General features: G+C 37.0%; 1 protein-coding gene across 5 annotated transcripts; it reads right to left on the bottom strand.

Moving 5' to 3' along the window:
* Positions 1–303: 303 nt before the first annotated feature.
* On the bottom strand, positions 304–26,260 carry RLIM (ring finger protein, LIM domain interacting). Of its 5 annotated transcripts, XM_072816577.1 has the most exons (6): positions 26,049–26,260; positions 24,203–24,266; positions 23,699–23,768; positions 9,614–9,806; positions 8,609–8,692; positions 304–7,300 (listed from the first exon to the last, which is right to left on the bottom strand). In XM_072816577.1, the coding sequence occupies exons 4-6, from the start codon at positions 9,780–9,782 to the stop codon at positions 5,676–5,678; spliced, it is 1,878 nt and encodes a 625-aa protein (XP_072672678.1). In that variant the 5' UTR covers positions 9,783–9,806; positions 23,699–23,768; positions 24,203–24,266; positions 26,049–26,260; the 3' UTR covers positions 304–5,675. The 5 variants fall into 5 exon arrangements, with proteins under 5 accessions (XP_072672678.1, XP_072672680.1, XP_072672677.1 ...); XM_072816579.1 differs by lacking the exon at positions 23,699–23,768 and having other exon boundaries at positions 25,830–26,260; XM_072816576.1 differs by lacking the exon at positions 23,699–23,768.
* Positions 26,261–26,883: the final 623 nt, after the last annotated feature.

The following is a 26,883-nucleotide window of genomic DNA, read 5'->3' as shown; positions in this document are numbered from 1 at the left end:
ATGCACCTACATAAATGTCATTTACATAAATCTTTGCAGGATTCTCATAATGGAATATACTTTAATCTTTTATTTTACCACTCAAAGACTAAGCCATTAAACTACACAAAATGGAGGTTATATCCCATAAACCAGTATTTGCTCAAACTCATAGCAGTGAGGAAATAAAAAAAAATCAGGGTTGCACTGGAGTTTCACTTGATTCTAAAAATCAAGTCTATTTGACATTGGTTTGAAGCAACAGAACCTTTATCAGATCATATTCCCTTTTAAAGAAAAACCCGAGAGATAATCAGCCACAAATGATCACTTCATGCATTTTATTGATAGTCTATATTTTAAATCTGCAGTATGACATCTTACATAGGGAAAAAGCTTCTTCCTAAAAGATAACTATTAATAATCAAACCAGCCTTAATATGACTTGACCTTTCAAGGTCTTGTTTTGCATTAAACAAGTTAATTTTGAGCAGGTATAAAGCACTGTACAAAAAAAAAAAACTGGGTACATTCTCAAAATTTAATACAGGGCTTCCAAACCAGGAGTCTTCTGGATAGATATTGGAGAAGGGTGTTATGTTCAGATTTAAATCGAAAGAAAATGAGAAACCAGATAAAAACAAGCCAACCAAATTCACTTCACTTTGCGCTCCTTTCTGCTTTTTTTGAAAGTCTCTCCCAGAGGTCAGGAAGCCCTGGTATAACAATCACTTTAGTCTTTACAGAACATACATTTATGTGCTTCATGTTCAAAGACATAAAGGCAGCTTTTGTTACTATCCCCCCTCCAAATCCCTTCAGGTTCTTTTGGCTTATGAAAGCTTTCTAAGATTGCTGCCCAATTCTTTATATATGAATCCAAGTAAACATCTATACCAAAGCAGCTCTTCCTGGGAGAAGATAAAACAGGCACAGATACATAACCAGGCCAACTGCGTACCTACTCAATTTGATACCTGATCACATGGCCCTATATCTTTAAAAGCAGCACCAGGGACAAATGGAGCTAACAAGAGGTAAAATCCAAACACCTGACAGTTAAAATACATACCAATCAATCAGTTAAAAGAATGTTAGCAGAGGGGCACTAAATAGAGGTAAGGCTGGGTAGCTGGTTCAACCATACCTTAGTACTGGAATAAATATGCAAGATGAGGAACTGAAAAGAACCCTGAAATAACGAGGCACAGTGGTATGGTGGGGTTCACTTTTGTTGCATGTATTCAAAGTATCATTCAGTCCAAGTGACTATAAAGCAGCTTGTGGATCTTTAGTAAACAAATCCTAATCAAAACCAAATATCTCACTGTAATTGTATGAGTGTTCCTTTCCTTCAAATTTGAATTAAAACACCTATATAAACATGAAAATAATCATAAAACTGATACAAACTGTTATCCCTTGAGAGTTCCAACACTTCAATAACAGCTGAATTCTATGTTGTATCTTAAATATAAAGTGGAGTTACTAAAGCAAGTGAGATCACTCACCTGTTGGGAATATTATAGTATTTTAGAAATGTTCCAGTTAAGAACTCAATTTAACAATGTTAAAACTTTTGAAGGGCAAGTACTTAATTCATAGTTGTTTCTTATTTGCTCAACTAAAAATCCAATTTCGAAATACGTGAAATACTCATTCCTCAGACCTTGCACTTTTAACTTTCCAAATGAAGATTATTTTTGTTGATTTACATTTTCAAATGTTCTTCAAAAGCATATAATTTACTAGTTAACTCCATGAATTACAACACTGTTATTGAATATTAAACATACTGAAGAATTATACTATGCTTAATGGAAAAACAAACGCCTGACACTTTCTATATGTGTCTTATCAATCTCTTGCATCACTAAGGTACAGAATACTTCAGAAAGTAGCAGTCAGCACAGTCTTATAATAAGACAAGAAAAGAATAAAAGTGCCCTGCAAATGTGGCTTCTACGTACTTAATATTGATAATACATTTGACAGGGAAGCCAGTAAGTTAAAACTCAAAAATTCAAGGCCGATTACTAGTATTTTTTGTTCACAAAAGAACAAAGGAGAATAAAAAGGGGTGGAGGGGGAATATCCTCCATTTTTAAAAGAAAAGTATCAACAACCACCACAAGGTGCCACTGTATTCTAGTAAGCTGTAAAAGTGACCTTTTAACAGGCATTTTGCAACATTCACCTCCCTATCACATGGGTATTTTGGGAAATGATTGAAAGACATGATTGATGCTTGACCAATTTCAAGTCATGGTCATCTGGGAAACAGGTGGTTAAATAAAAAAGCATAGAAAGTGATAACCCTTCATGAATACAATTTGAGACACTGACATTAGAACACTTGGCACAGAAAGGACATGTTTTCCCAAGGGAAAAAAAAATTACTTGAGGTAACACTTATAGCTAAGCAGTTTCCTAATCTTAAAGTTTGGATAAACTCAATGATCATGTTTTTAGAGATTATGTGTGTGTGGTGCATGTGCACGCACGCACACACACATAAAATCATGGTAATAAACCTTAACTGTACAATTGATTATTTCCTACACTCCCAACACTAATGTGAACACTCTTCTCAATCCCCACCTCCATTAACCATGAACACCACTGAAGTATAACTAATGTGTTCTTTTAGAGCAAATATTCCAAATTAACAACATGACTCGTCTTCTAGTGTCGGTATAGATAAAGTCTGCACACTTTAAACTTAACTTGCTCGATTTTGGCTTTAGTACTAATAAATCTCAACCTTGTCAGCTGCTTGGAGTTAAACAACATAACACCTCAAACGCTTCATACCAGTAAGTGAATTTTTAAAAATATCTGAAATACTCAAGGAAACTCGGGTTTTAATATTTTCCCTATGCTTTGAACAATGTAATTTCCCAACATTGTTCTTTCTTGTTCTTATTACTGCATGAAGTTCAAACTTGATCTTCAAGACAGAACCTTTCTGTAATAAAAAGTGCAAAGATACAAAATGAAATGTAAAGTCTTTTCAAAGAAAATGCTCCCTCAAGAGAATACGTGTTTTGGATGCTGGTGGGGAAAAAAAGACTCTTGTTCTCCATTGTACATCTGACATCTACAAATGACCTTGTCTTCAATGTCCACAACACTAGTAAGTATAGTCATGGACCTTGTAAAAAAATTAAGTAGCAAATTCCACTAAAATATTTGTATCCATTCTACACAATCCAATGGAAATTAATGAGTGCTATTGAAAAAGGTGTCCACATGCACATGTCCAATATGTGCACTCTACTGAAGGCTAAAAACAAAATTCTATTTCCAGTGTTTATGAATAGCTTCAATATCTACATTCATAACCAGCATTCTGCAGGAGTTACCTCTTACTTTAATACTTCACAAATGAGTAATACATATTGAGAGGTTAGGGAAGTACCTGTTATCAATAACTTTTATTCTTAGAATGTGCTGCAGTTCTTAAACTATTTCAAATGAACATCCTTATAATGGGACATTTTATACCAAGAGGAAAATGGATTTTTAGCCAATCAGGACTACCCTGCAGATCTGAGAATTGTAGGTTACACCCTTAGGAAAGGAGATAAGGAGGCTCACAAATATAAAGGAATCCTGACTTTTACATGGACAATTTTTTAAAAAGATAAAATGTATTACATAAGCGCCATAAACAGTGATATCTGCTTATATTAAAAAAAATAAGTGAAGCTTTGTTTGGACATTATTTCCTTGCAAGAGCAGTACATATCCTTAGTAAACAACTACCATATTTACATGTTAATTTCCTTGATACTTAGGTAGGAGTGAAAGCCAGAGGAAAATATGAAAGAATGACCTTTGAGACAACCTTTATGGCTAAGTTGATAACAGTTAAGGTAGCCAGAGAATTCCTGAAGCAGGCCTGTTTATTTTGTAGAGTATCTGACTAAGCATGGGTAGTTTTCACTTTAAACACCAAGGATGTGTTCAATTCCTCTTTGGGCCCACTATCTTTTCCCAATTTTCCCAGATAAACAAACAAGTCCTCCACGGTCAGACTAATCCCAACCCCAACTGGCCTCAAAAGAGAAATTTGGCAAGAAGTACTGGGGTTCTTCACAAACCTAATCTCATTATTAAGGAAGCAACACAAAATGCATGTCCCATAGATTGTGAGTCAGCAGCCTCATCTTCAAATATGGGCAGCACAATTAAAATTTGAACCTCAAATGACCCAACATGATTCACTTTCAACAAAGGATAAACACCCCTTAATTCTTCAACTGGCCTTTAAATATAAGATGTTAGATCTGTGTTACATAGTAATGAAGTATTAACAAGTGTGCACCGGTACCTTAAATGACAAATCTCGAAAATAATGCAAATTTGAGACTTTCCTATTAGTACACACATCTGTACCAACTTCAATTCTTATGCTAAATGTGGTTTATAGTCTCTTTCCTCCACCTTCTTCCTTTTGTCTTTTTTTGAGGAGCAGACTTGTAAAAACATCAACGTAATTTGTGCTAGGTGGTAGTGGTTTTTTTGTTTTTAACCAAAACTCTACCAGATTTGTTAATCTACTTCATCAGCTCAAGTAGAATACTGTGTCAAGGACCTCACCATATGAAACCAGTTCACATCTGTATGATTACTGTCTTCATAAAAATTTTAAATTCTTCAGAGCAGTTTTCTTTACTTCTCCCGTCTTTCATTTCCTGCCTAAATCCAAGTTAAAAATACAGTTTCCATTGGTATCTTCAATGCAGTTCAATTCTGCACTCTGTCCTTTCCTTTTCATGTCACAGTAGCTGTTCACATACATTAAATACTAGATATGTTCTGCTCTTGACATCTACACACTTACAAAAGCAGCTTTGTACTTTGTTTGGTGTGGTTTTTACTACGTTGGCTCACAAAAAGCAGTTTTTTTTTTCATTTCTAAGCATGGTACTTTACAATTTTTAATGCATTAATACAACAGTGCATTGGAAAAGTACTGAGCCTCTACAAAATAGCTTTACATTTTTAAACAAATGAATGTGATTTTTTCACTTACACAAGCATAGGCTTTTTTTTAATATTTCCACAAGATAAATATCTCAATTAAACTACAAGCTCACTCTACAGTGTGCCACAGTGATGGGCTTAGGAGATGCTTACACACTTAGAAGATCCTAACCTTAGTGTTATTTACACTGACGTCCAATATCACCTCATCTGAAAGGTGAACAAATGATATTCAGCATGTAGCTGAATGTGTGCCAACTAATTAACTGGGAATAGTATAGCTTTAAGCAATCACTTATGAAACGTACTGAAACTTAGTCTAAACTAGGAATTTCCTTTGCCCCTCTCTCCTATGGCATGGGAAACGTTAAAGATCAATGTGAGAAACAGATAAAGAGCCATTGCTAAGGCAGATCTTTTAAGAGAACAAAGGAGAAAACTGATAAGCATATATGACAAATCATCAGTAATATCAATTACTGGTACTGAAATCAGATTTTTATGTCCTAAAACATTGCTTTTTAAATATTTCCTTTTATTCTGGAACAGAAATTGGAAAAAGGACAATGATTCATTCAGAAAGCAATGACTCAATTCAGGTTGCTACTTTACATTTAAGCACCACTCAAAAAGTGGGCATAAAGCAAGTGATTCCTGTTTGCCCATCACTATACCAGCTACGTAGCTGAGAGTTCAGAACTTAATTACACAACACTTTCTCTGTTACCAGAAGCTAAGACTGCTCTGCGACAAATAGGACAAGTAGAATTCTCAGATAACCAGCGATCGATGCAGTGGACATGGTACTCATGGGAACAAGGTAGTTTACGAAGTTTGTTGCCTTCTGTATATTCTGTAATGCAAACACTACAGGTTTTTAATGCATCGTTTTCACCAAAACTTCTCATTGCCAAGTTGTCAATCTGTTCTTTGGTGAGTCCTCTAGGTTGGTCATCATCATCCTCATTTAAGAGGAAAAACTGAGCCAGACTAAGGAAGGGCAAAGAGCCACTTTCATCAAATGTTACCGGGGCCCTGTGTCGACCCTCTCGCCTGGCACCCGATGAGCCTGATGATGAGCTTCCTTCGTTACTGCCTTCAAACACCTCTGAGCTAGTCTCTGAACTTTCACCACTGGAACTGGAACTAGGACTGGAACTGGAACTAGAACTGGAGCTTGAACTGGAACTCGAACTGGAACTCGAACTGGAACCAGAACTGCTACTACCACCAGAACCCCCTCTTCCATTCCGTGACTCTGCCCTTTCCACATTTCGACTTGAGACTGAGCCACTAGGCTCTGAATCACTATCACTGTACATAAAATAGCTTAGCTCGCCAAAACCTGTCATTATCTGCCTTAACATGGTCTGAATTGCAACAGATGTAGTCTCACTTAAACCAGTATTTAAAATTCTACGAATCGGAATTCTGATGGTACTGACATAGGTTCTCACACCTGCCCGTTCAGAACGTGAAAATGTACGCCTAAAACCTCCTCGTTCACTTTCGTAAGTGACGGTATTGTTTGGAGTCTGAGACCTTGACCGAGTTCTGCTAGCTATACTATCCCTCTGCCGGTATTCCCCGGGACGAACTCTTCTTACTTGAAGATCAAGGACTATGGTTGGAGGTCTCTGTCCTGATCCTGTAGATTCACCACTGCTGGCTGTGTCTGAAGAACCTGCTCCTTGGGAGGCATTTCTTGTTCCAGAAGCTGCAAAAAGACCTCTACTTAGCAAATCGGGTCCACTTATTTGCTGTCTCAATGTCACATGGTGCCGGGTTCTAGAACTTCCCTCGGTCTCATTCACCAAAGGATGCTCAAAAGTCTGAGATGAGATACTATGATGAGATCTTCGTGGAATTTCACTCATTGGATGCAGAGGTGACCTACTTCTTTCAGCTCTTGCTCGGGTTCTCCGATGATCTGGACTCCTGCTTCTTGCCCTTCTCTGACCTCTGGTAGGTGCGACTTCTCCCGTTAACGCTTCAGTTGAATTTCGTTCTGATCTGGATGGCCTTGTGGATGTTGGTTCAGATCGTGGATTTTCGACTTGCCTTTGGCTGCTGTTGTCTGTATTTTCTCCACCAGAACGTCTTGCAGATGGCTCATTTTCATTCTCTGGATTTTGGCTCCCATTATTACGGTTAACATTGATCTCTAAGCTGAATCTGAAATCACCACTGTTTGGATTAGTCCGGCTCACTGCTCTCCAAGATTGGTTTCCTCTTTGCCCACTTCTTGTTGTATTTCCAGTTTGTCTGACAGAGTTAAGCCAGTCTATTATAGAGTCACCATTAGATACATCATCTGAAGAGTCTCCACCTGTTTTTAAAAAAGGGAGGGAAGAGGGAGAAACAGGAACTACTAAAATTAGGACAATCATGTAATAGTACTCTGAAACTGTGTTAGAAAAAAAGGACAAAGATTCTGAATAGATTTCACATTTACAGATTTTTGTGAACTATACTGCATAGATTTGCAAGTAAAGGCAGGAATCTTTCAATTCCATTTTTTTCCAATTCCATTTTGAAAGAGCAAGCTATTCCTAAAGAAATTTAGGGAAAGTTTATCTAAAGGGAATCAGGAGGAAGTCTATTTTCAGTATTTCATCATATACAGAGCTTATGATACCACTGTGGACTGTCAGAAGACATTTTTTGAGTCCACTGTCAAAACATTAATCAAACAAGGTAAATGCCAGTTAGGGTACAGGGCTAGTATTTTAGTTCAAATTGCATTTTTGTCAAATTTTCATTAGTCTACATTTCCTCTAGGATCCTGACTTAAGTGCCTTTGATAATACAGGACTTTTAAAATACAAGACTGCTGTGGCCACTGCAAAAATAGAAACAGGGCTTACTGCTTCAAAAGTATTCTAATACTTTATTGCCAAGATTTTAAATTAACACAAAATTAGAGATCAGACCAAATGAACAGTTTGCACCTAGCATGGTATATATAATGGCATGCTCAAGAACCAAATTATTATTATAGCCTATGTCAGACAGTGAAATTTCCTACAATCCTACTTCAAATTAAAAGCAGGATTTCTCAACAGTGGCACTATTTCCATTTTGAGCCAGATAATTCTTTGTTGTGGGGGCTGCGCTGTTAATGAGTTTTAGTATGTTGTGATGTTTGCCAGCATCCTTGGCCTCCACCCACTAGATACTAGTAGCAAACCCCTAGCTGTGACAACAACCAAAAATGTCTAAAGACATTGCCAGTGTCCCTGGGACAGGGGTGGAGATATAATCCATTGAGAACCATCAGGTTAGAGAATACAGCATTTCTTTCTGCTGGTGGAAAGTGCACATGTTTATAAGGAAGAAATAATTCAGTAGGTGGGAGGAAATTTCAACGGAGATGCAAAATAAAAAAAAAATCCAACACATTTAAATAGGCCATTTTTCACTATGTCTCAATTAATATAAACTCAAAGGTGAAGCAGAAAAAAAAAACATGTTGACATTTTCGCCAAATACCAAGAAAATGCCAGTTCTCTTTTTTGTTAACAGTTCCTTAGCACTAAATTAATTTGTCCTGTTTCTGGATAATCTTTGGCTGACATTTCCAGTAGTTCCTGATCTACTTCAGCCCCTACCCACCCCCACCCAAAACAAAATATACCTCTGTTTTCATCTGAGTTTTGTGGTGGTGGGCCCTCTTTAATTTGTTGTAGTCTTCTCAGCAACTCTTCCTCAGTACTTTCACCTGAAAATAGTTTAGAAATGTTTGCCAAATTACAAATAAAAATGGCGATGGAGTAGGAACCTGGATAAAATTTACTTCTTTGGGGGCATGACATTACAATTTATGCCAAGTTTCTTTCCAGTTTACTAAGTGCTTTTGCATACGATATCCCACGCTTTTATTTTTTTTTTTTATTTTTTTTTTATCCCACGCTTTTAAACTCTAACTCTGGGAGGTGGAAATTATTATCTGCATTTTAAAATAAGGAAACTGAGACTAAGTGATAGACTGATGTATTAAGAAATGGCAGGGCCAGAATACCAACTTCAGCATCCTGATTCAAGTCTGGTATGGTTGGCTCAAAATGCACTCCCTCTCCTAACACCTTACGTTTTAAAATGTATACAATAACTCAAAGGTTAGAACTAAATAGAATGGAGGAGCACCGGAGATAATGAATTTTAATCAGGATCAAATGGGACCTAACTTGGCAAAAAAGAATCACCAAGCACAAAGTCCTAAACTGACTATTTTACCCAAGGACAGCTTTGGAGGATTATGACTGGAACATAATCTTGGAATCAGAAATAAGAAAAAAAGAAGTCTGTCCTAGGAACTAACATTCCCATTAGCTCTTCCACCCTTAAGATTTATCTCTAGTAAATCAAATAAAGCTAACTAAAAATAAAAATATTGTTAAGTTCCACTTTTTCAATTCAGCTTGCTCTAAGTTCATAATATAATTCTTAACTGAAAAATATGATATAGGATAATTGCAAATAGGAATGAACAGAACCAGGCAGTAAGTACAGCAATAATGTCATTCTGTATCCACTGCATTAAAATCATACTTCATAATGGCTGAAGAAACAGATTTTTAAAATAAGTGATTTTTTTAAAAAACCAGTAATTTACATATATAAATCTTTACACATCACATACCTGGGGTGCCTAGCAAATTGTTATCCCTCATAAGTCTATAATCTTCTTCACTCAGGTTATTTACAAATTGATAGAAAGCTTCTTCCCGATCCAATCGGTCCATCTGACTTCTGCGCTGTGCTGCAGACTGATCACCACTTCCTTTATCGTTAGAATCTGAGCTTTCCATCTTGATGAACAAGTGGAAAATTATCTAAAAGGAGAAAGGAGATCAATCCAATCTTGAAAACAAAAGTTAGCATGTGCTCTGTAGAACACTTTTAATTATGTGAAAATCCAGAATGCAGGTCAAGATGTGAATTTTAAGATCTCATATGAATAAAATTTCATAAAAGAAAAACTCCTGAAAAAGCGCTGTTATATTAGGAAAAAAGTAGGTCAGGAATTTGCAAACTACGGCCCATGGGCCAAAATCCACCCTGGTGCCTATTTTTTTCCTTGAGATCAAAGAATGGTTTTTACACTTTCAAAGACTGTTTTTTACAAAAGGGAAATGTTTTGTGATGTTTGAAATTCAAATTCCAGTGTTCATCAAGTTTTATTGAAATACAGTCATATACATTCATTTACACGCTGTCTGTGACTACTTCTGTGCTACGATGGCAGAGCCAAATAGATGGAATGTGGCACTCTCACTGCTTTGTACTGGTGATGACCTGTGCCTTATAAATTGCAGTTATGTAACCTGACAGCATTTCAAGTGCTGTGCATTTCACCATACTATGACATTTTAAGAAATTACTGGCACATTCTCATGTCAAATGAAGCAAAAGTGTACTTTGAATGTCACTCTTAAAGGCATAGTATGGATTATTCTGTTGTGAGATGGAAAAGACTGAGTTTAGTATGCAATGACACTACTTAACTGTGCTAATGTAATATACATGTTCATGTGATCAGATCAAGTATTCATCACAAAAGTCCGAAAAATTACAGTCCGAAAAATTGGAAAATTTAAAATAAAATATCTCAACACAAAATATTTTCTCATAAGGATAAAAGACAAGGCTTCAATCACAGTAAGTTTCCAAGTTGCTTGTTTGTTGGCTATGCAAGAAAAGCTGTATTATTGATGGTGAATTAATTAAAACTGTGCCTGACTGCAGAAGCTAAAGAAATGTGTCCAGAGGAAATAAAGTTGATTATTAGCCTTTTGGTGAGAACAGTTGCTTAAAAACCCCAGGATATTGTGATATGTCATAATTGATTGAAAAATGAGACAGCAAATGATTTTGAGTGTTTTTTCTTGGCCCTTGATGAGTCAACAAATGTAATTGATACTATTCAGTTGTTTATTCAAAGAATCAAGTGTTGATTACTCCAGAAGTTTGAAGTAACTATAAAGTAGCCTCTATGAATAATCTGCATGGAGCAACTTCAGGTGGTATTTCAAAAAAGTTGAGTAAAAACACTACATACAGTTTGAAGTGGAGTCTGCTAAGATGTGTTGTAACTGAAGAGGTGGCAACTGTATGTGTAAAGCAGCAAAAGACAAGTTGGACAAATTCATAAAGCTTGTGAAAATGTAAGGTGCTTAAAGTCTATGGTTATTCCTTGTATTATTCATCAGCAGATAGTTTGTAGAAACTATCTGAATCTATCACATTACTGAACCAGTAGTGTTAATGGTGAATTTTATTGTGGACTCAACCATCACCAGTTCTCTGAATTTGTCATAAATAGAAGCTGAATATCCTAACTTGCTCTGCTACTTGATAACAGCACCTATATGCAAAACATACTGCAGTAAAATCATTTTAACAACACTGGAATCACGTCAAGCAAGCTGCTTTATGCACTTCTTATGCCATCAAAGAAACAAGAGCTCCATTCCCATACAAATTTGTAGCAGATTTATTTTCTAAGCACAAATTACAGTTCCAGAAGCTTTTTTCGGACTTTATTTCAAGTACAAAGAAAATTTCCTTATTTCAAAATCCATTTAATTATGTATCTGAGGAGTTTCCACCTAACCTTGATTTAAGTCAATCAGAGAAGGACAATCATCATATGGCTTCACTCATACAGGAAATATAAGAAATAGTGAAAGGGATTTTAAGGGAAAGGAGGGAAAATGGGAAAAATTAGAGAGGGAGACAAAACATGAGAGACTCCTAACTCTGGGAAACAAACAAAGGGTAGTGGAAGGGAAGGCGGGCGTGGGGATGGGGTATCTGGGTGACGGGCACTGAGGAGGGCACTTGATGGGATGAGCCCTTGGTGTTAACACTGTATGTTGGCAAATCGAACTTCAATTAAAAAAATAAAAGTGATAACTGCTGTGTAATGATACACTAAAAGGTAAATATCAAATGAATTCTATAGATGCCTTCTTTAAGGGATAAATATATGGATAGATATCCACAAGTATTGATAACATAGCAATATAGGTATATCACGTTTTGTTGTGCTTCAGACACTGTTTTTTAATGAACTGAAAGCTTTGTGACAACCCTGCAGGGAGCAAGTCTACTGGTGCTATTTTTCTAGCAGCATTAGTTCACTTCATATCTCTGTCTCACATTTTGGTAATTACTGGAATATTTCAAGCTTTTCATCATTATCATAGCTGTTATGGTGATCCACGATCAGTTATCTTTGATGTTGTAATTGTTTTTGGGGTGCCATGCACCATACCCATATAGGACGGCAAACTTAACGGATAGATGTGTTTTTGACTGCTCCACCTGTTCCCTTGTCTCCTTCCCTTTCCTTGAGCTTCCCTATTCTGAGACACAATATTGAAATTAGGCCAATTAATAAACCTACAATGGCCTCTAAGTGTACAGATGAAAGGAAAAATCACACCTCCCCCACTTCTTATCAAAAGCTAGAAACGATTAAGCTTAGTGAGGAAGCCATGTCAAAAGCCATGATAAGCCAAAAAGCCACAGCCAAATGGTGGATGCAAAGGAAAAGTTCTTGAAGGAAATTAAAGCTGAAATTCAGTGAATATATGAATGATATAAGAAAGTGCAACAGCCTTATTGCTGATATGGAGAAAGTTTCAGTGGTCTGGATAGGAAGATCAAACCAGCCCCAACATTCCCTTAAGCCAAAGTCTAATCCAGAGCAACGGCCGAAACTCTCTTCAATTCTATGAAGGTTGAGAGAGGTAAGGAGAGTGCACAAGAAAAGCTCAAAGGTGGGTTCATGAGGCTTAAGAAGTCATCTCCATACCATAAAAGTGCAAAGTGAAGCAGCAAGTGCTGATGTAGAAGCTGCAGCAATGTCGAGGCAAGAACCTCTATCAGCAAAAAGACTATGACTCACTGAAAGTTCAAATGACGGTTAACATTTTTTTTAGCACTAAGGCATTTTTAAATTAAGCTCTGCATTGCTTTTTAGACATAATGCTATTGTACACTTCACAGACTTCAGTATAGTGTAAACGTAACTTTTATATGCACTGGGAAACCAAAAAATTCATTTGACTTGTTTTACTGCAATATTTGCTTATTATGTTAGTTTGGAATTGAACCTGCAATATCTTCAAGATTTTCTTGTACCTCTATGTGTGAAAGACATTACCAAAAATGAGATATTGATGGGATGCCTGGGTGGCTCAGTGGTTGAGTGTCTGCCTTCAGCTCAGGGAGTGATCCCGGGATTGGGTCCCACATCAGGTTCCCTGTGAGGAGCTTGCTTCTCCCTCTGACTATGTCTCTGCCTCTCTCTCTGTGTGTGTGTGTGTCTCTCATGAATAAATAGAATCTTTAAAAAAAAAGGAGATATGGAAAATCTCATTTCAAGTCAGTAACACGAGATGAGTATCTGCAAATAGTTTTGATGAGGAATATATTTAGCCCTGATTAAGCAAAACATTATCCCTCCAAAAAAGAATGCCATTCTTCTTGTTATTAAACCTAAATTACAAAACACTACCCCATCATCATTATTACTACATTTTGAGTTTTATCAAGAAAAACTTTGTAGAAATTTGGGCTTCTCTTTCTAAGTTACTATGTAATATGCTCAATTTTCTTTTCTTTTTTTTAATTTTTATTTATTTATGATAGATAGAGAGAGAGAGAGAGAGAGAGAGAGAGAGAGAGAGAGGCAAGAGACACAGGCAGAGGGAGAAGCAGGCTCCATGCACCGGGAGCCCGACGTGGGACTCGATCCCGGGTCTCCAGGATCGCGCCCTGGGCCAAAGGCAGGCGCCAAACCGCTGCACCACCCAGGGATCCCTCAATTTTATTTTCTGATCAGCAAAGCAAAAGAACAAATTACTACCTGGCTTTTCTATTACTCTCAACCAACCACACCAATGAAGACAACAGTAGTAAGCAATCTAAAATAAGATGCCAAACAAAGTATTTCATCCTCTAGTTCTTCTTTCAACGCCAGTTTGACCTTAAGATCACAATGAAAAAAAAAAAGTTAATTCCATGAAAATATGCAAATCTGATTGTGGAAGAGGTAATCTATATTGGTGCTAAGATTTAATCCCACCACAACACATGAAGTATCTGGATGTTCACAATTCAATACTAAAGACAAAAATAAAAACAAACCCTCTTTCAGATAGTAAAACAAACAAACAAAACAAGCTTCTCTACCTGTCTGGTTTTTAGAACTTGAAACTTTAAGAAGACTGGAAATCAACAGCTTAAAGTTATATAGGTCAGGCAATGAAAAGTAAAAAACAAACAGAAGAAAGCCAAAATTTTCCATATGTAGCTAAGGAATACAATTTTGTATTGGGAACAGTAAGCAGCTAACTTAAAAAAAATACAGAAAAGCATAAAGGAAAAAGAAACTTCAGCCATAATTCTTCAAACCAAATAAAACCACCAGTAATATTCACTTATGTTCTTAAGCACTTACTATTTTTAAAGTTAACAACATGAAAGTTAGGACAAAGTCCACTTGTGAAGGATCAGTAAATAGTTCTAAAAATAATTTATAAATTTTCTTTTGAGAGAGAGCATGGGGCAGGGAAGAGGGAGAGGGAGAGGAGAGATTCTTATGCAGGCTCCATGAGGAGCCTGATGCGAGGCTCCATCTCACAATCCTGATAATGACCTGAGCCAAAATCAAGAGCCGGACACCTAGCCAACTGAGCCACCCAGGTGCCCCAAAAATAATTTATAAAAAAGTACAACTCAGTAGGGATGAAAGGCTTTCAAAACAAAAATCTTGAAAGACAACAGAAATGTCTGAAAAGTTCTGACATTTGAAGGACATGAACCAAAGATAACAGAAAACTCACACACGAAGGACTGTTATAAGAATGGCATAAAATCTGAAGAAGAGTGTCAGGGAGGTTAAAGCCCATATGGAACAGAAACTTACAAAAATATGGGAGATTTTTAAAATGGCTTTGAAAGACGTAGTCTGAAACAAGAAAAGGGTCTTGTACTGAGTAGGTGGGGGAGTTGGTATATTAACAAAGGATGAAAGGTAGAAGAACCTAACTTCTGTTTTGTTTCTATTTTATTCAACAAGGAGAATCACTTTCCAGGGGTAAACCATGGAAAAACAAACTTCTCAAAGAGAATAAAGACCCCAAACTGCAAAACTTCTAATGTTAATCTTTGAGAAATCACAGAGAACTGAAAAGACACTAAAAATACTAGATTTAGAAATGACCTAATAATCTTCAAATAGAGTGAAGTCTATCAACTTAGCATAGCAAAATCTGACAATAAACCTAGGGGGAAATTCTGTAAAGACTATCAGATATATAGCAAACATGTAGTAGAAAATTTGTTCACCAGAAGTGGGGTTCACTGCCAAATTAACCTTATTTGCGTGACAGAGGAATAGTTCTCAACCTTGATTTGCACATTAGAATCACCTGGGAAACTTTCTCTGGAATTGGCCAGCTAGCAATATTTTAAAAATTCTATTCTACAATAGAATTCTATTGTGCAGTTAGGGTTGAGAATCTCTTTGACAGGAACATGTAAGGATAACACTGTTGACTAGTCTGGCTTGACTTCTGCAGAGTCTGAGAAGATTTTACATCCTTAGCGTCACGGAGAAATGTAAGCTAAAGTCAGCACTTCTGTAACTTCAGCATATGAGTGAATCACATGGCAAATTTTAAAAAAGATTCTGATTCAGTAGATTTGGGATGGGGCCTGAGAACCTGCATTTTAAATAAGCCTCCAAGTGCTGCTGATGCTGCTGATCATAAGAAGCACGGCATGAGTAGCAAAGAGCATGAAGACAATACAGTTTAACAGATTCACAGCTGTCAAACACCACCCTCAAAGCAATGTTAACCTGCAAACAGTCCTGTCTTCAGCATTTAAAAAAGAACCATATCAAAGACATGCTAACCAAATCTAAGCAACTCAAAGCTGGGAATTAGTAATGAAGATGTATGTTTATGATAAATAATGCCCTAAATTCTCAGTGGATTATGAGGATGAGCTGAAATCAACAAAAATGTTGATAAAATGTGCTATCCTGAATGCTTTATGAAGGACTGTCAAACTAAAATAACCCCTAGTAAGAGTACAGAGTAGGGGGGAAACCAACTCCTGTGAAAAAAGCAGTTCACATGAAGAAGATCTGAAGATTCTTAAGTTAACAGAAGTCAATAAAAAGCCTGTTTGACCTGCTATGGAACCTAAGAGAGTCTCCTGGTGCTTTCATAGATCACAGTATTTAAATAAAAGGAGTAACAGACCCACTATAATCTGTTGTTCAGATCTAGAGTGACCAAGATGATAAGCTAGGGAACACCAAAAAGGAAATGCTGAATTACCTGGAGATATCTAGCCTGAAGACAAGACTAAAAATGGGCATGATCACCAATGTCAAATGTTTACAGTTATAGCATGAAAGAGCAGAACCACAGAATCACACCAGGGACAATAGCTGAAGAAATATGGAAGCAGAAAATTCTTTTAATACAAAGCTCTAACAAACTGTCCAAAAGTGGAGATGCCACCAGCCTCTTGAAGCAAGCAAACTACGCATTCTCTGGAAACATTCAAGCACAGGCAGGATATTAAGAGGAGATTCCTTATTAGCTAGGAGTTTGAATAGACTGACTTCAAAAGACCCTTTGAACTAAAATGTCATTAAGGATGGGAATGTCTCCTGGTTTTCTATTCTGGGCCTAGGGTCCTATTAAAATAGCTACATATTCCAGCGCCATAATTTTGTTGTAACACTTTGACAAGACCAATTCACTTAAGGGGTTCCATCTCTGCCCTCCAATACACCTTGTACTTCACTACCTTTACACTTCAACTAACCCTGTTCCCTCAGCCCTTTCTTAGTCTCCCCTCATTTCAGGTTCAATGAAATCTTACCTCCTAAGAAGCTATTACTTGCTCGGCTAGCAATTTTCTCATCCATACCTGCACAGTGTTTGTCTGAGCCACTAAGAGTGGCACTTTGTGCCTTACATGGTCTTTTCTTTAAAAAAAAAAAAAAAAGATTTTATTTATTCATTTATGAGAGACTCAGAGAACGAGAGAGGCAGAGACACAGACAAAAGAAGCAGCAGGCTCCTCGCAGGGGGCCTGACGTGGGCCTCGATCCCCAGACCCCAGACCCGGGATCATGGCCTGAGCTGAAGGCAGATACTCAACCGCTGAGCCACCCAGGCGTCCCGGTCTTTTCTATCTTTGAAATAATGTTAGTAATCTTATATACCCAACACCGAAGTATCATGTTAACATGTTCTCATTATAAAAAATTAGATGTTTTATATTCTTTTCTTAATACTTAAGTCTTGAAATGCGGTATTTTATATTCACAATACATCTCAAGTTGGACACTAAATTTTCAATGGTTAAAGTAAAATGTAGTCCTGCCAAAAGAACAAAGTTGTATTTAATGAGAAAATACACACTCCTTCAGTTTTTATTTAACTTAGTTAAAATTAAAGAAAACGAAAAGTTCAGCTCCACAGTTACACTGGTGACATTTCACGTGCTTAGTGGCTATCCCACTGGGCAGTGCAATTTGAAAAAAAAAATGTTTGTAAGGTAGAGAAATCCCACATTAAGGGAAGACTTTCAATGTGTTCCCACTATATTTTTCATACTCTATAAATCCACTACTTCTATATCCTCTTTATGTTTTCCAAACATAAAATAATGCTGAATATTCTACAAATTCACATGGAATAGATGATTCTTTCCTATGCTCACCAATCTTCAAGATTCATTCCTAACCTTTGAGAATTTCTATCATTTCCTACATGTCAAGTAGAGATAAAACATTATACATCTATACAAGACCCTACTGACACTGTGATTTTAGGGACTGTTGACTAAACAGCTCTTGCCTGGTGAACTTACAGGTTAGTGTAGTCCATGCAAGAATTTTTATCTTGGTTTAATTTTATCTCTAAATTCAACATTTTAACAATGAGACACACTCACAAAGCAACACGATTGTCCAAATTACTACACGATTGTCCAAATTACTATTACTTCCACAATCACATCCTTTTCTCCTTTCCCCTTCTCATATATATACCAGAGAAAATCAAGGAAAATGATTTTCCCACATGACATCCCTGCAACACACTTATTTATTTCAAAACTGCAACCAGACCAGCAAGACTTCATTAAACAGAACACAATGTTTTTGCTAAGGTATAGATTCCCATTAAAGAAGCAGTTTGTTTCTTGTAGTTGGTTAGGGGACAAGGAGAGAAAAATCTGATTTGCCTCCCTACTCTTGCCTCCTGTCTGCCTAACTGCATTTCTCCTAGGCTGGGCGAGGGGGGTGGGGGGGCAAGAGATTTCAGCACTGACATGGCTCCCCTGGACTAGAAGGAATTTCATTTTGGGAAAAAAAGGGGGGGGGAATCCTGAATGTAAGCAATGTCCTCAAATGCCTTGTAAAATAATTTTACATACACCCCACCCACCCATGAGTTTGGTCTTATTTTAAGCAGTCCCTTTATTACCTAAGTGGCACAAAATGAAAAAAATATAATAAATTTAAGTCACAAGTTCAGCCCTTGGTAGATGTAGTATCACTACTGGTAAGTGAAAATGAACATTTTAACAGTTAAACACGCTAAAGATGTCAGGACATCATAATTCAAATGATCAAATATAGTGCTCTCTCCATTTTGGTGTCAAATTTTAATAAAGAATTGTTACCAAAATGGGTCTCTCGATTCTACTTTTATGGTGGACACTGCAATACATTTCCAATTTAACTACTCAGTGGTTGGGGGTCTGCCTTTGGCTCAGGGAGTGATCCTGGAGTCCTAGGATGGAGTCACACTTCGGGCTCTCTGCAGGGAGCCTGCTTCTCCCTCTGCCAATGTTTCTGCCTCTCTTGGTGTGTCTCCCATGAATAAATAAATAAAATTTTTTAAAAAAATTAACTACTAAAAGGAAAGAAGAATCCTCCCACGTTCCTGGGCTCCTTCTTTCATTATAAAAGAGAGGATCTTAACTCTATATTTAGTTATCTTACTTTCAGTTATAATATTCATGTGGGTTAAGTAAAAAATTGTGGATTAGGTATATAATTAACATCAGACACTTTTAAACTTAATATTTCTATAAAAGCTTACCAACAGAACAATTTAAGAGAACAAATATTTAACTGTTAAGTCACTTGGGTCTCTTCCTAGTTATAAGCAATACCCACCACCATTTATTTACACAGGCCCTCCATATATATTTCATTTAATCCTTACAACAATCCTATAAAGTAGGAATAGTCACCTATATTTTATACCTAACAGAAGTATAGAAAGAGAAAGTGATTTGCCAAAGGCCATGTGGCTAATACGTAGAAAGAGCCAGTAATTAAATCCAGGTCTCCTAATTCCAAATCCAGTCAACTTTTCACTGAATGAACAACCACCTCCCAATAATATCCCAAAACTACATACCTTAAAACACATTCCTTCCATCCCAATAGGCATGTCGAAAGTATTCAACCTCACTATGAGCTGTTTATACCATGTTCACTCTTGGTATGAAAACTCCCAAAATAACAAAATATCTTTTATAAGCAATATGAACCAAGCAGGACTTACTTTTGAATAAGTCAAGTTTTAGTATTTTTGTTTTAAAAACAAAAAATAGCCTATTTTATTAACCTTATTTCTTTCAGAGTACTGTGTGCCAATATATCCAAATTCAATCCTGGAAACATGCAGCCAAATTGGAAATTTTGCCCAGTCATTTCAAAAACTACTCATTTGGTCAATGAATGTATGACTGTGTCAGGTAAATTAACTCCAGCGAGGACAAGCCAGTAAGAAAACCAAACCTGAGGTTTATTCTGTAATCAGGGAATTTAAGACAGATTTTATTCACCTTGAGAATTTTAAAGCACTGTTAGTGATCTCAACTTCTTCTATAGTCATTATTATATATTAGTATATTATATGTTTCTGACCACTGTTAAAAGTCTCTCATTAATTCTCTTCATCCATGTACTCCAAACTTTAAAAATGCAATTTTGTTACATTAGGGTGAAAAGTTACTTAAACCATATCTTTCACTACTAATGGGGCAAGAGACATGGTGCTAAGCACACATATATATTCAATAGACATACTGCATCATAGTATCCAATGAAGGAAACTCAAGGTACCAAAATACTGTTCAACAAAAGACTTATATAAAACTAAATTCTGAAATTCAAATGCTTGTGTGAATATTAATTTAAAAATAAGCCACATCTATTAAGTCTGGAAGAAATCATCTCTTCTTAAAAACAAAAAGGTATGTGGGAAGGAAGAATCAAGGTAACTTAGAATCAACTAACTACCAAAGTATCTTGAGCATATTCATCTTTTGTGTTCATAAAAGCTCCCAGCTCAATAGTGTTCTAAAGCAGAACATGCCAATTAAAAAAAAAGATAGTAGCAACATAAAATGTATCATACTGAAAAAGAACAAGCATCACTTTGCAACAGAGCTTCATGAAGAACCTCAAATAAACGAAAATTAATGACATGTGATACTTGTCAATAAATAGTTCAATAATACCATTGCCAAAATAAAAAATACCTCATGCAGTTTTTTAAAAAGTCAAATTACAAAGAACCACTGAATTTGAGGTCACAATATAAAGTACCATTGTGTGTATATAGCCTCCAAAAGTGTTGAGAATTCTTTATATACAAAATGTTTAATTAAAATTTTACAGATTTGTAACAAAACAAATAAAAGATGACTGACAATCAGATAGCTTTTTTTTATCCTATCAGTAAAAGGGTGGAATTTGGTTCTGTGAAAAGAAAAAAAAAAAGGAGATACTGGGTTCTAGTCTTGGCTATAACATTAACCCTATGTAAATTTGGTCAATTCACTTAATCTCTTGTGCCTCAGGATCTTCATCAATATTAAGAGCACTGGATTAAAACCATCCATAAGGTACCTTCCAGCTCTATGAATCTGTGACTATGAATAAAATATAGCCCAGGTCACATTATGATAATAGGTCAAAAATAAAGCTTAAGAAACAACATGAATAACTAGGATATAAGCTTAAAAAGCTGTGCTTTTCTTGCTACCATTTCACTTATGCCCTTCTGTCTCTCTTTTGTGACTATCTTACTTTTTTCAAAACATATATAAAGCATCCCTCTCTAAAAAAAAAAAAAAAAAAACAGAACAGGGTGATATTTCACTACCTTTACCCATTGCATGAGGTCTGTCACCACCCACACAATTTGTTTATTATTTCCAATAGTGGCCTGTCAAAAGATGCTACCAAGATTTCTACCACTGTTGATGCTATTATAGCAATACAATATTATAAAATAGTATCTGCATGGCCGTGTTACTCGAGCCTCCTTTATATTCTTCTATTGTTACCACTTGAAAAGGACAGCAGGGGAAAAAAAGGATTCAGAAATGTCCCTCATGTGTCTCATCTCTTGGCAGGAAGTCTACTGACTTGCAGCTCACAAACAGTTCTATTACAAATCCTCTAAAACAGTTAAATCGAAAGACTATTAATAAGAACATCAACGAATCAGAGGACAGAGATCAAACAAATCAAATGCTATCAATTCATAGGAACAAGTTAGTTAAAAAAGAAAACCATTAATGACATTTCTGTTCACTCAAGTACTTTAGAAAGTAAATTTAATCTTCGATTACCCATTTCATGTTCTTTTTTTATTGAGCTATGTTACTAAATTAGAATTTGGTCTTAACCCACACAAACTCGATTCTGCCTTCTCATTAGTCCCAAGAAGTCAAAAAAAAAAAAAACAAAATGTTCATGTGTTTAAAAAAAAGTTATTAATGTAAAATCACTGATTACCAGCAATTTTGGTGTTAATCGATAAGGTACTAATTTAAGAACATGAGCTTTCCATCAAAAATTAACTTCTTAGTAAGTGAAGCGAATCTTTAAAATTAAAATCTCTTGACCAAAAAAAAAGAAAGCATTACCTATACAAATGACTGTTATGTTATTTGAGGAAAACAGTTTTGTTACAAAACCAAACATGCTGACAACTGTGCTTCCTGAACCAGTGTTCCTACATAGAAATGATAACAAGTCACCATATGTCCCCAGTTTGTCCAGAAGAATGGCAATCTACACCTGTTGTCCCATAGTAATTATTAATACGGTCCTCTTTCACTCTCAAAAGCATTCCAGCTTGGATAAATTAATATGGTCACCTTAGATGCAATTGACATTAACAGGAACTTTGGTCAATAAAAAAATGAAAATTGTAATTAAGAGTTAACTTCTTTTTCCCTACAGTTAAGTGAAGAGTGAGAGGAAAGAAACCATTCATTCTTCATTCTAAATAAAGTTTAAAATATTGAACACAAGTATCTCCTTCCTCCTACAAAGTATCATGTTCACCACCATACAAATGTTATAATGGCAGCCCAATCTGTAGTCATGAAATTATTGCAAAAGGTCCACAAATCTATATACACACCATGAACTGTCTATAGATATTTGTCTCACACATATGTAGGTACTGCTATAACTAATGAAATTAAAGTCTTGGGTCAGAAAATCTACAACAAAAAGATCAACCATACACTTTAGAAGCAAAACCACAAATTCATAAACATATTCCTGAATTGTTCAAAACTGCCAAGATTTTCATATTAAAAAAAAATAAAACCTCAACTGATGACAGGAAAAATGAAATGTTTGATTATCTGGGAAATTTCCATATTCAAGGGTGGGAAAAATAATAAAGGAAAAAAGACATGGAAGTATAACTGCTTTCTTCAAAATGTCTATGGATTATGTAAACTGATACTTTGTGAAATCGATGGGTCATAAGGTTTTGGAAATCTATGTGTTATAGAGATGATAAGGAAGTAGACTTACAAAAGAGAAACATGTCATAGGCAGTGGCCCAAAATTCTAGCACCTCATTGGGTCTAGATTTGAGAGAGAACTTTTCATTTCTAATTTGTTATCTACTCTATGGTAACTCAAAACACAAGAAGCTGGTGAGTGATTTGCTCTATTTTGCAATCTACTAAGGCTATGTAAAAATATATTTATAATTCCATAGATGCAGACGTCCCATTTGACCTACTGTATTAAGTCCTCACATGTTAGCTAACCTGAAAGAATATATCCAACCAGCACAACATTTCTGGATATCATTACATTAAGCTATTTCTTAAAACCATTTTTCCTTAAAAACATTTCACAAAGAAGGGGAGAGGGAAATTGCTAAAAAAAAAGTGTCACCTGCATCATAAAGCAGATTCCCTTTAAGTGGGAACAAAAGTTTTGGATATGACATAACCTACACATTCTTTAATTACAAATTTTATTTTCTTTCCTTTTTCAATCTAATTAGAGAGCAATTAAGTCTAGAGGCATAAAAGTTTAGTGACTTCAGCATCAGAGAGACCTGGGTTAAAATGGGGGCTCTACTACTTATTAGCTATTTAATTGAGGACAAAATGTTTAACTTCCTTGAGTCTCAGTTAACTAGGTAAAACAGCTAATATCCTCACAAGGCTTTGCTGTGAAGATTATAAAGTCATGCATGTGAAGCACAGGACACAGCACATAAGCATTCAAGTTAGTTATGAATTTAGGCTAACTCCATCCCCGTTTGCTTGGCACAATACAGGTTTGCACCTGTTGGCATAAAAAAAGCATCCTGGTTAAGGCAATAAATTATGTGCTTACCTTAACAATGATGATGATGATGAAAGGAGTTAATATCAGAGTATTATATATTAATTATGACATTTTGGATCTTAAAGGAAAAAAATGAACACCACACAAAATAATGTAAGATTACATTCCTGCAAGATATTCTACTGATATTTCATTTAGTTATTCAATGAACATTTAAACGCTATTTATTTAGACCCATCCCACCAACAATGATTTAAAGCAGCAAATTTCTATTTTGTTCTTTCTGTTTTATATGGGTACTGGTAAACTTCAGACATTATTTTAAAAGAGGAAAATTCACAGATAAACACTAGCAGAGTTTCAGTTATTCAGACACACTACCCTTTGAATTCCCAATGAAAAATACCCATTCTCATTATGAAAAATGCCCAACACCAATAAACATATATCAAATAAGCCCATCCAATTACAGGGCCTGCAATACAAAATAAATATTTTTAAACATGCATTCTACACATAAATCATCAGGAGACGCAACAAAAAATAAATTACCTGACTGTTATGACATAGTATTGTAATACAATAAACTGGATTTTAGTTTTCTTCACTCTCTGCTCTAGAAAAAAAAAGAATCCATTATTCTTCCTCTTTCATAAGATACACATTTTCTATGAAATAGACACATCCTCAAAAAAACACATCCTATATATCTTAAGTTACACACCCCATAACCCAACCTAATTAGGATATTTGGGAAGATGGAGAAGGTCAGAGGAAACCAGGAATCTTGTGTTAGATATCAGATTTTCTTTAAAGGCTGAAAGCCAATCTACCTTTTAATATAAGCTTGCTTAAAATAGGCCTTTCTTTTTCAAACCAGTAATATTTTCAGATTCTGATACTTTCAAGGACTTACTTGGCACATTACAGTAGTCTATGGAGAAACTAAAGTATGAAAGATCATCAAGATACTTAGGCTAAAGAATGAAACATTTTTCAGTGCAACAGTTTCCTAAATCATACTTTAAAAAGCATCTGGATTGGTCTTCCTGGGTACTTTATTTTTATAATCTAGAAAACTGATTTTTGGAGGGCTCTAATTGTGCCTGCCTGGTCGCAAGTCATTCAGGATGGACATAACGTACCTGATAGGGTGATATGAGTAATTTTGTCTTTAATGAGGAAGAATCAAATACATGTTTCTAGTAGTAGAAACGACTATAGTACATTTATTTCTTCCTCCCTTCAATCATCCAAAGCGACTGCGGTTAATTCTGATTGAGGAAATGCGGGCTCTTTATTTGCACCAAAAAATTAATGTGGGACCTCGCAAATGGTGGATGACAACCTGATATAAATGCTTCCTCTTGCCCCCAAACAAAAAGAATGACCTAAATAACAAGACTGCTAGGCCTCAGATTCCCAGAGTAACCTGTGGAATAAGTATGGGGAAACTGTCTAGGGAAGGAACGTGGCTGTCTCCTCCATCTTGAAATTAATCAGCATAAGGGAAAAAGGGACTGAGTATTCAGGAAGCAGAAGCCCAACCGGTTAATACTAGTTACTAAAGCTATGGCGTACGTGGCAGGTACCGCCCGCAAAAGCCGAGACCCTTAGGCTTTTCTCTTTGAGGGGGGAGGGGTTGGGTTGTTGCCGGATTGAACGGAAATTAAGTTGAAAATCATTTGGCCCAATTCCCACCCTTACCCAGGGAAAAAACAACACGCAATGGCTTTTCCCTGCCTTTTCAGGGGATCCTTGCAGTGATATCTGGCAAGGGCTATGCCAGGGTTATTGAGTAAGGGAGCAAAACCACAGTTGCCCCGGATCCTCAGGGAAGATGTCATCGTGGCCCCAGGGGGCGCCTAATTGATAGTACCCAGCAAAAGGGCTCAAAATGGGGTTTTGCAAATCCTGGGAAATCTAAGGCCCAAGAGTTCCCAGCAGCTGACTTAGAGCAGACTGATATTTCCCCCTTTTCCCAAACCCAAGCCCGCCATATAAAAGGGGGGATGGGAAGGCGAGGGACGCCTCCAGATAACCAAAGAGAAAAATTTAAGACTATCAAAGATTCTCACGCCTGAGGCCAACACTCAAAAATCGCCTCCCCCAATTTCTCCAGACTGTGGAGGGCCCCCGGCTTTGGCTCGCACCGCCACGGAGAGGAAGTACTACCCACCTCCTTCCCCTTCTTCAAGAGACTGTGACTAAAATGGCAGCGGCGACTACGCCACGGAGCCCCCCGCAGCAATCAGCGCCTGGGGTCCGGAGGCGGTGCTGAGCGTCCGCCACAACGCGGGACTCAGGCCATTTTGAGAGAACACGGCAGCTGCAGCTCCGCTGTCTTTCCCTCGCTCTCCATCCATTTCTCAAGAGGATTTCCCAAGGCTTCACTTACTCGGTTTTAGTGTCGGGTCCGACTCCGTCGGTTTGGCTGCTGCCGCCGCTGAGGATCCTGCGCGCCTCCCCTGCCGCTGCTCTCAAGCCCGCCTCCGATGAGTCGCTGGTTGAGACCCGCCTCTAGCCTAGCGCCTGCTCCGAGACGTTGCTCAGGCAGCCATTATCTTCCCCATTGTTACCAAGCAGCGACAGGAAACGACAGCCCACAACAGGAAGTGATGATGCCGCGTCCCGGCCCTGCAGCCCCACTCCCAGCCTATTAGCCAATCCCAGGCGATTCCTCGAAAAGGCTCGGCGGGAGGAAGAAGGGGGCAGCAGACGACGCGGCAAGGCGGGCCAGCAGTCTGGAAAAGGAGAGCTGCTGTGACGCCCACCATGTGACAGGCCCCACCCTCCTCCGCCATTTTGAATTGTGGCGAGAAATTCGCGTTCTGAGAACTGTGGGAACCTTAGCTCTCCCGTTTTTGAAAACTGAAGAACGTCACCACTTGACTGCTTGAAGCCCTTTTCAGAGAGCGAGAAATGCGATACTAGTCCAACCTGGCGTCAATTCACACAATTGGTCCAGACTAAGTTGAACAGCGTCTTACCTTTTATTCAACATATATTTATCGAGTGCCAACTGTATGTCAAGCATTGTAGTAGATGTTGGGAATACAACGGAAATTAAAACGGACCAAAATCCCAGTTCTTACGGTTCTTTATATTCTACTTTCTCATGGTTCCTAGTACTTGGGGGAGGGACAATAATTACTATATATCTATATCTATCGGTGATAAATGCTGGGGAGAAAAAAGATTCGGAAAGGGGGTGGGGTGGGAGAGTGCTGGGT

The sequence above is a fragment of the Canis lupus genome, chromosome X, assembly GCF_048164855.1.
Source record: "Canis lupus baileyi chromosome X, mCanLup2.hap1, whole genome shotgun sequence".
In the NCBI taxonomy this organism is placed as follows: Eukaryota; Metazoa; Chordata; class Mammalia; order Carnivora; family Canidae; genus Canis; species Canis lupus.
The sequence above is the reverse complement of the archived record's forward strand: the minus strand, read 5'-3'. Positions and strand labels throughout refer to the sequence as shown.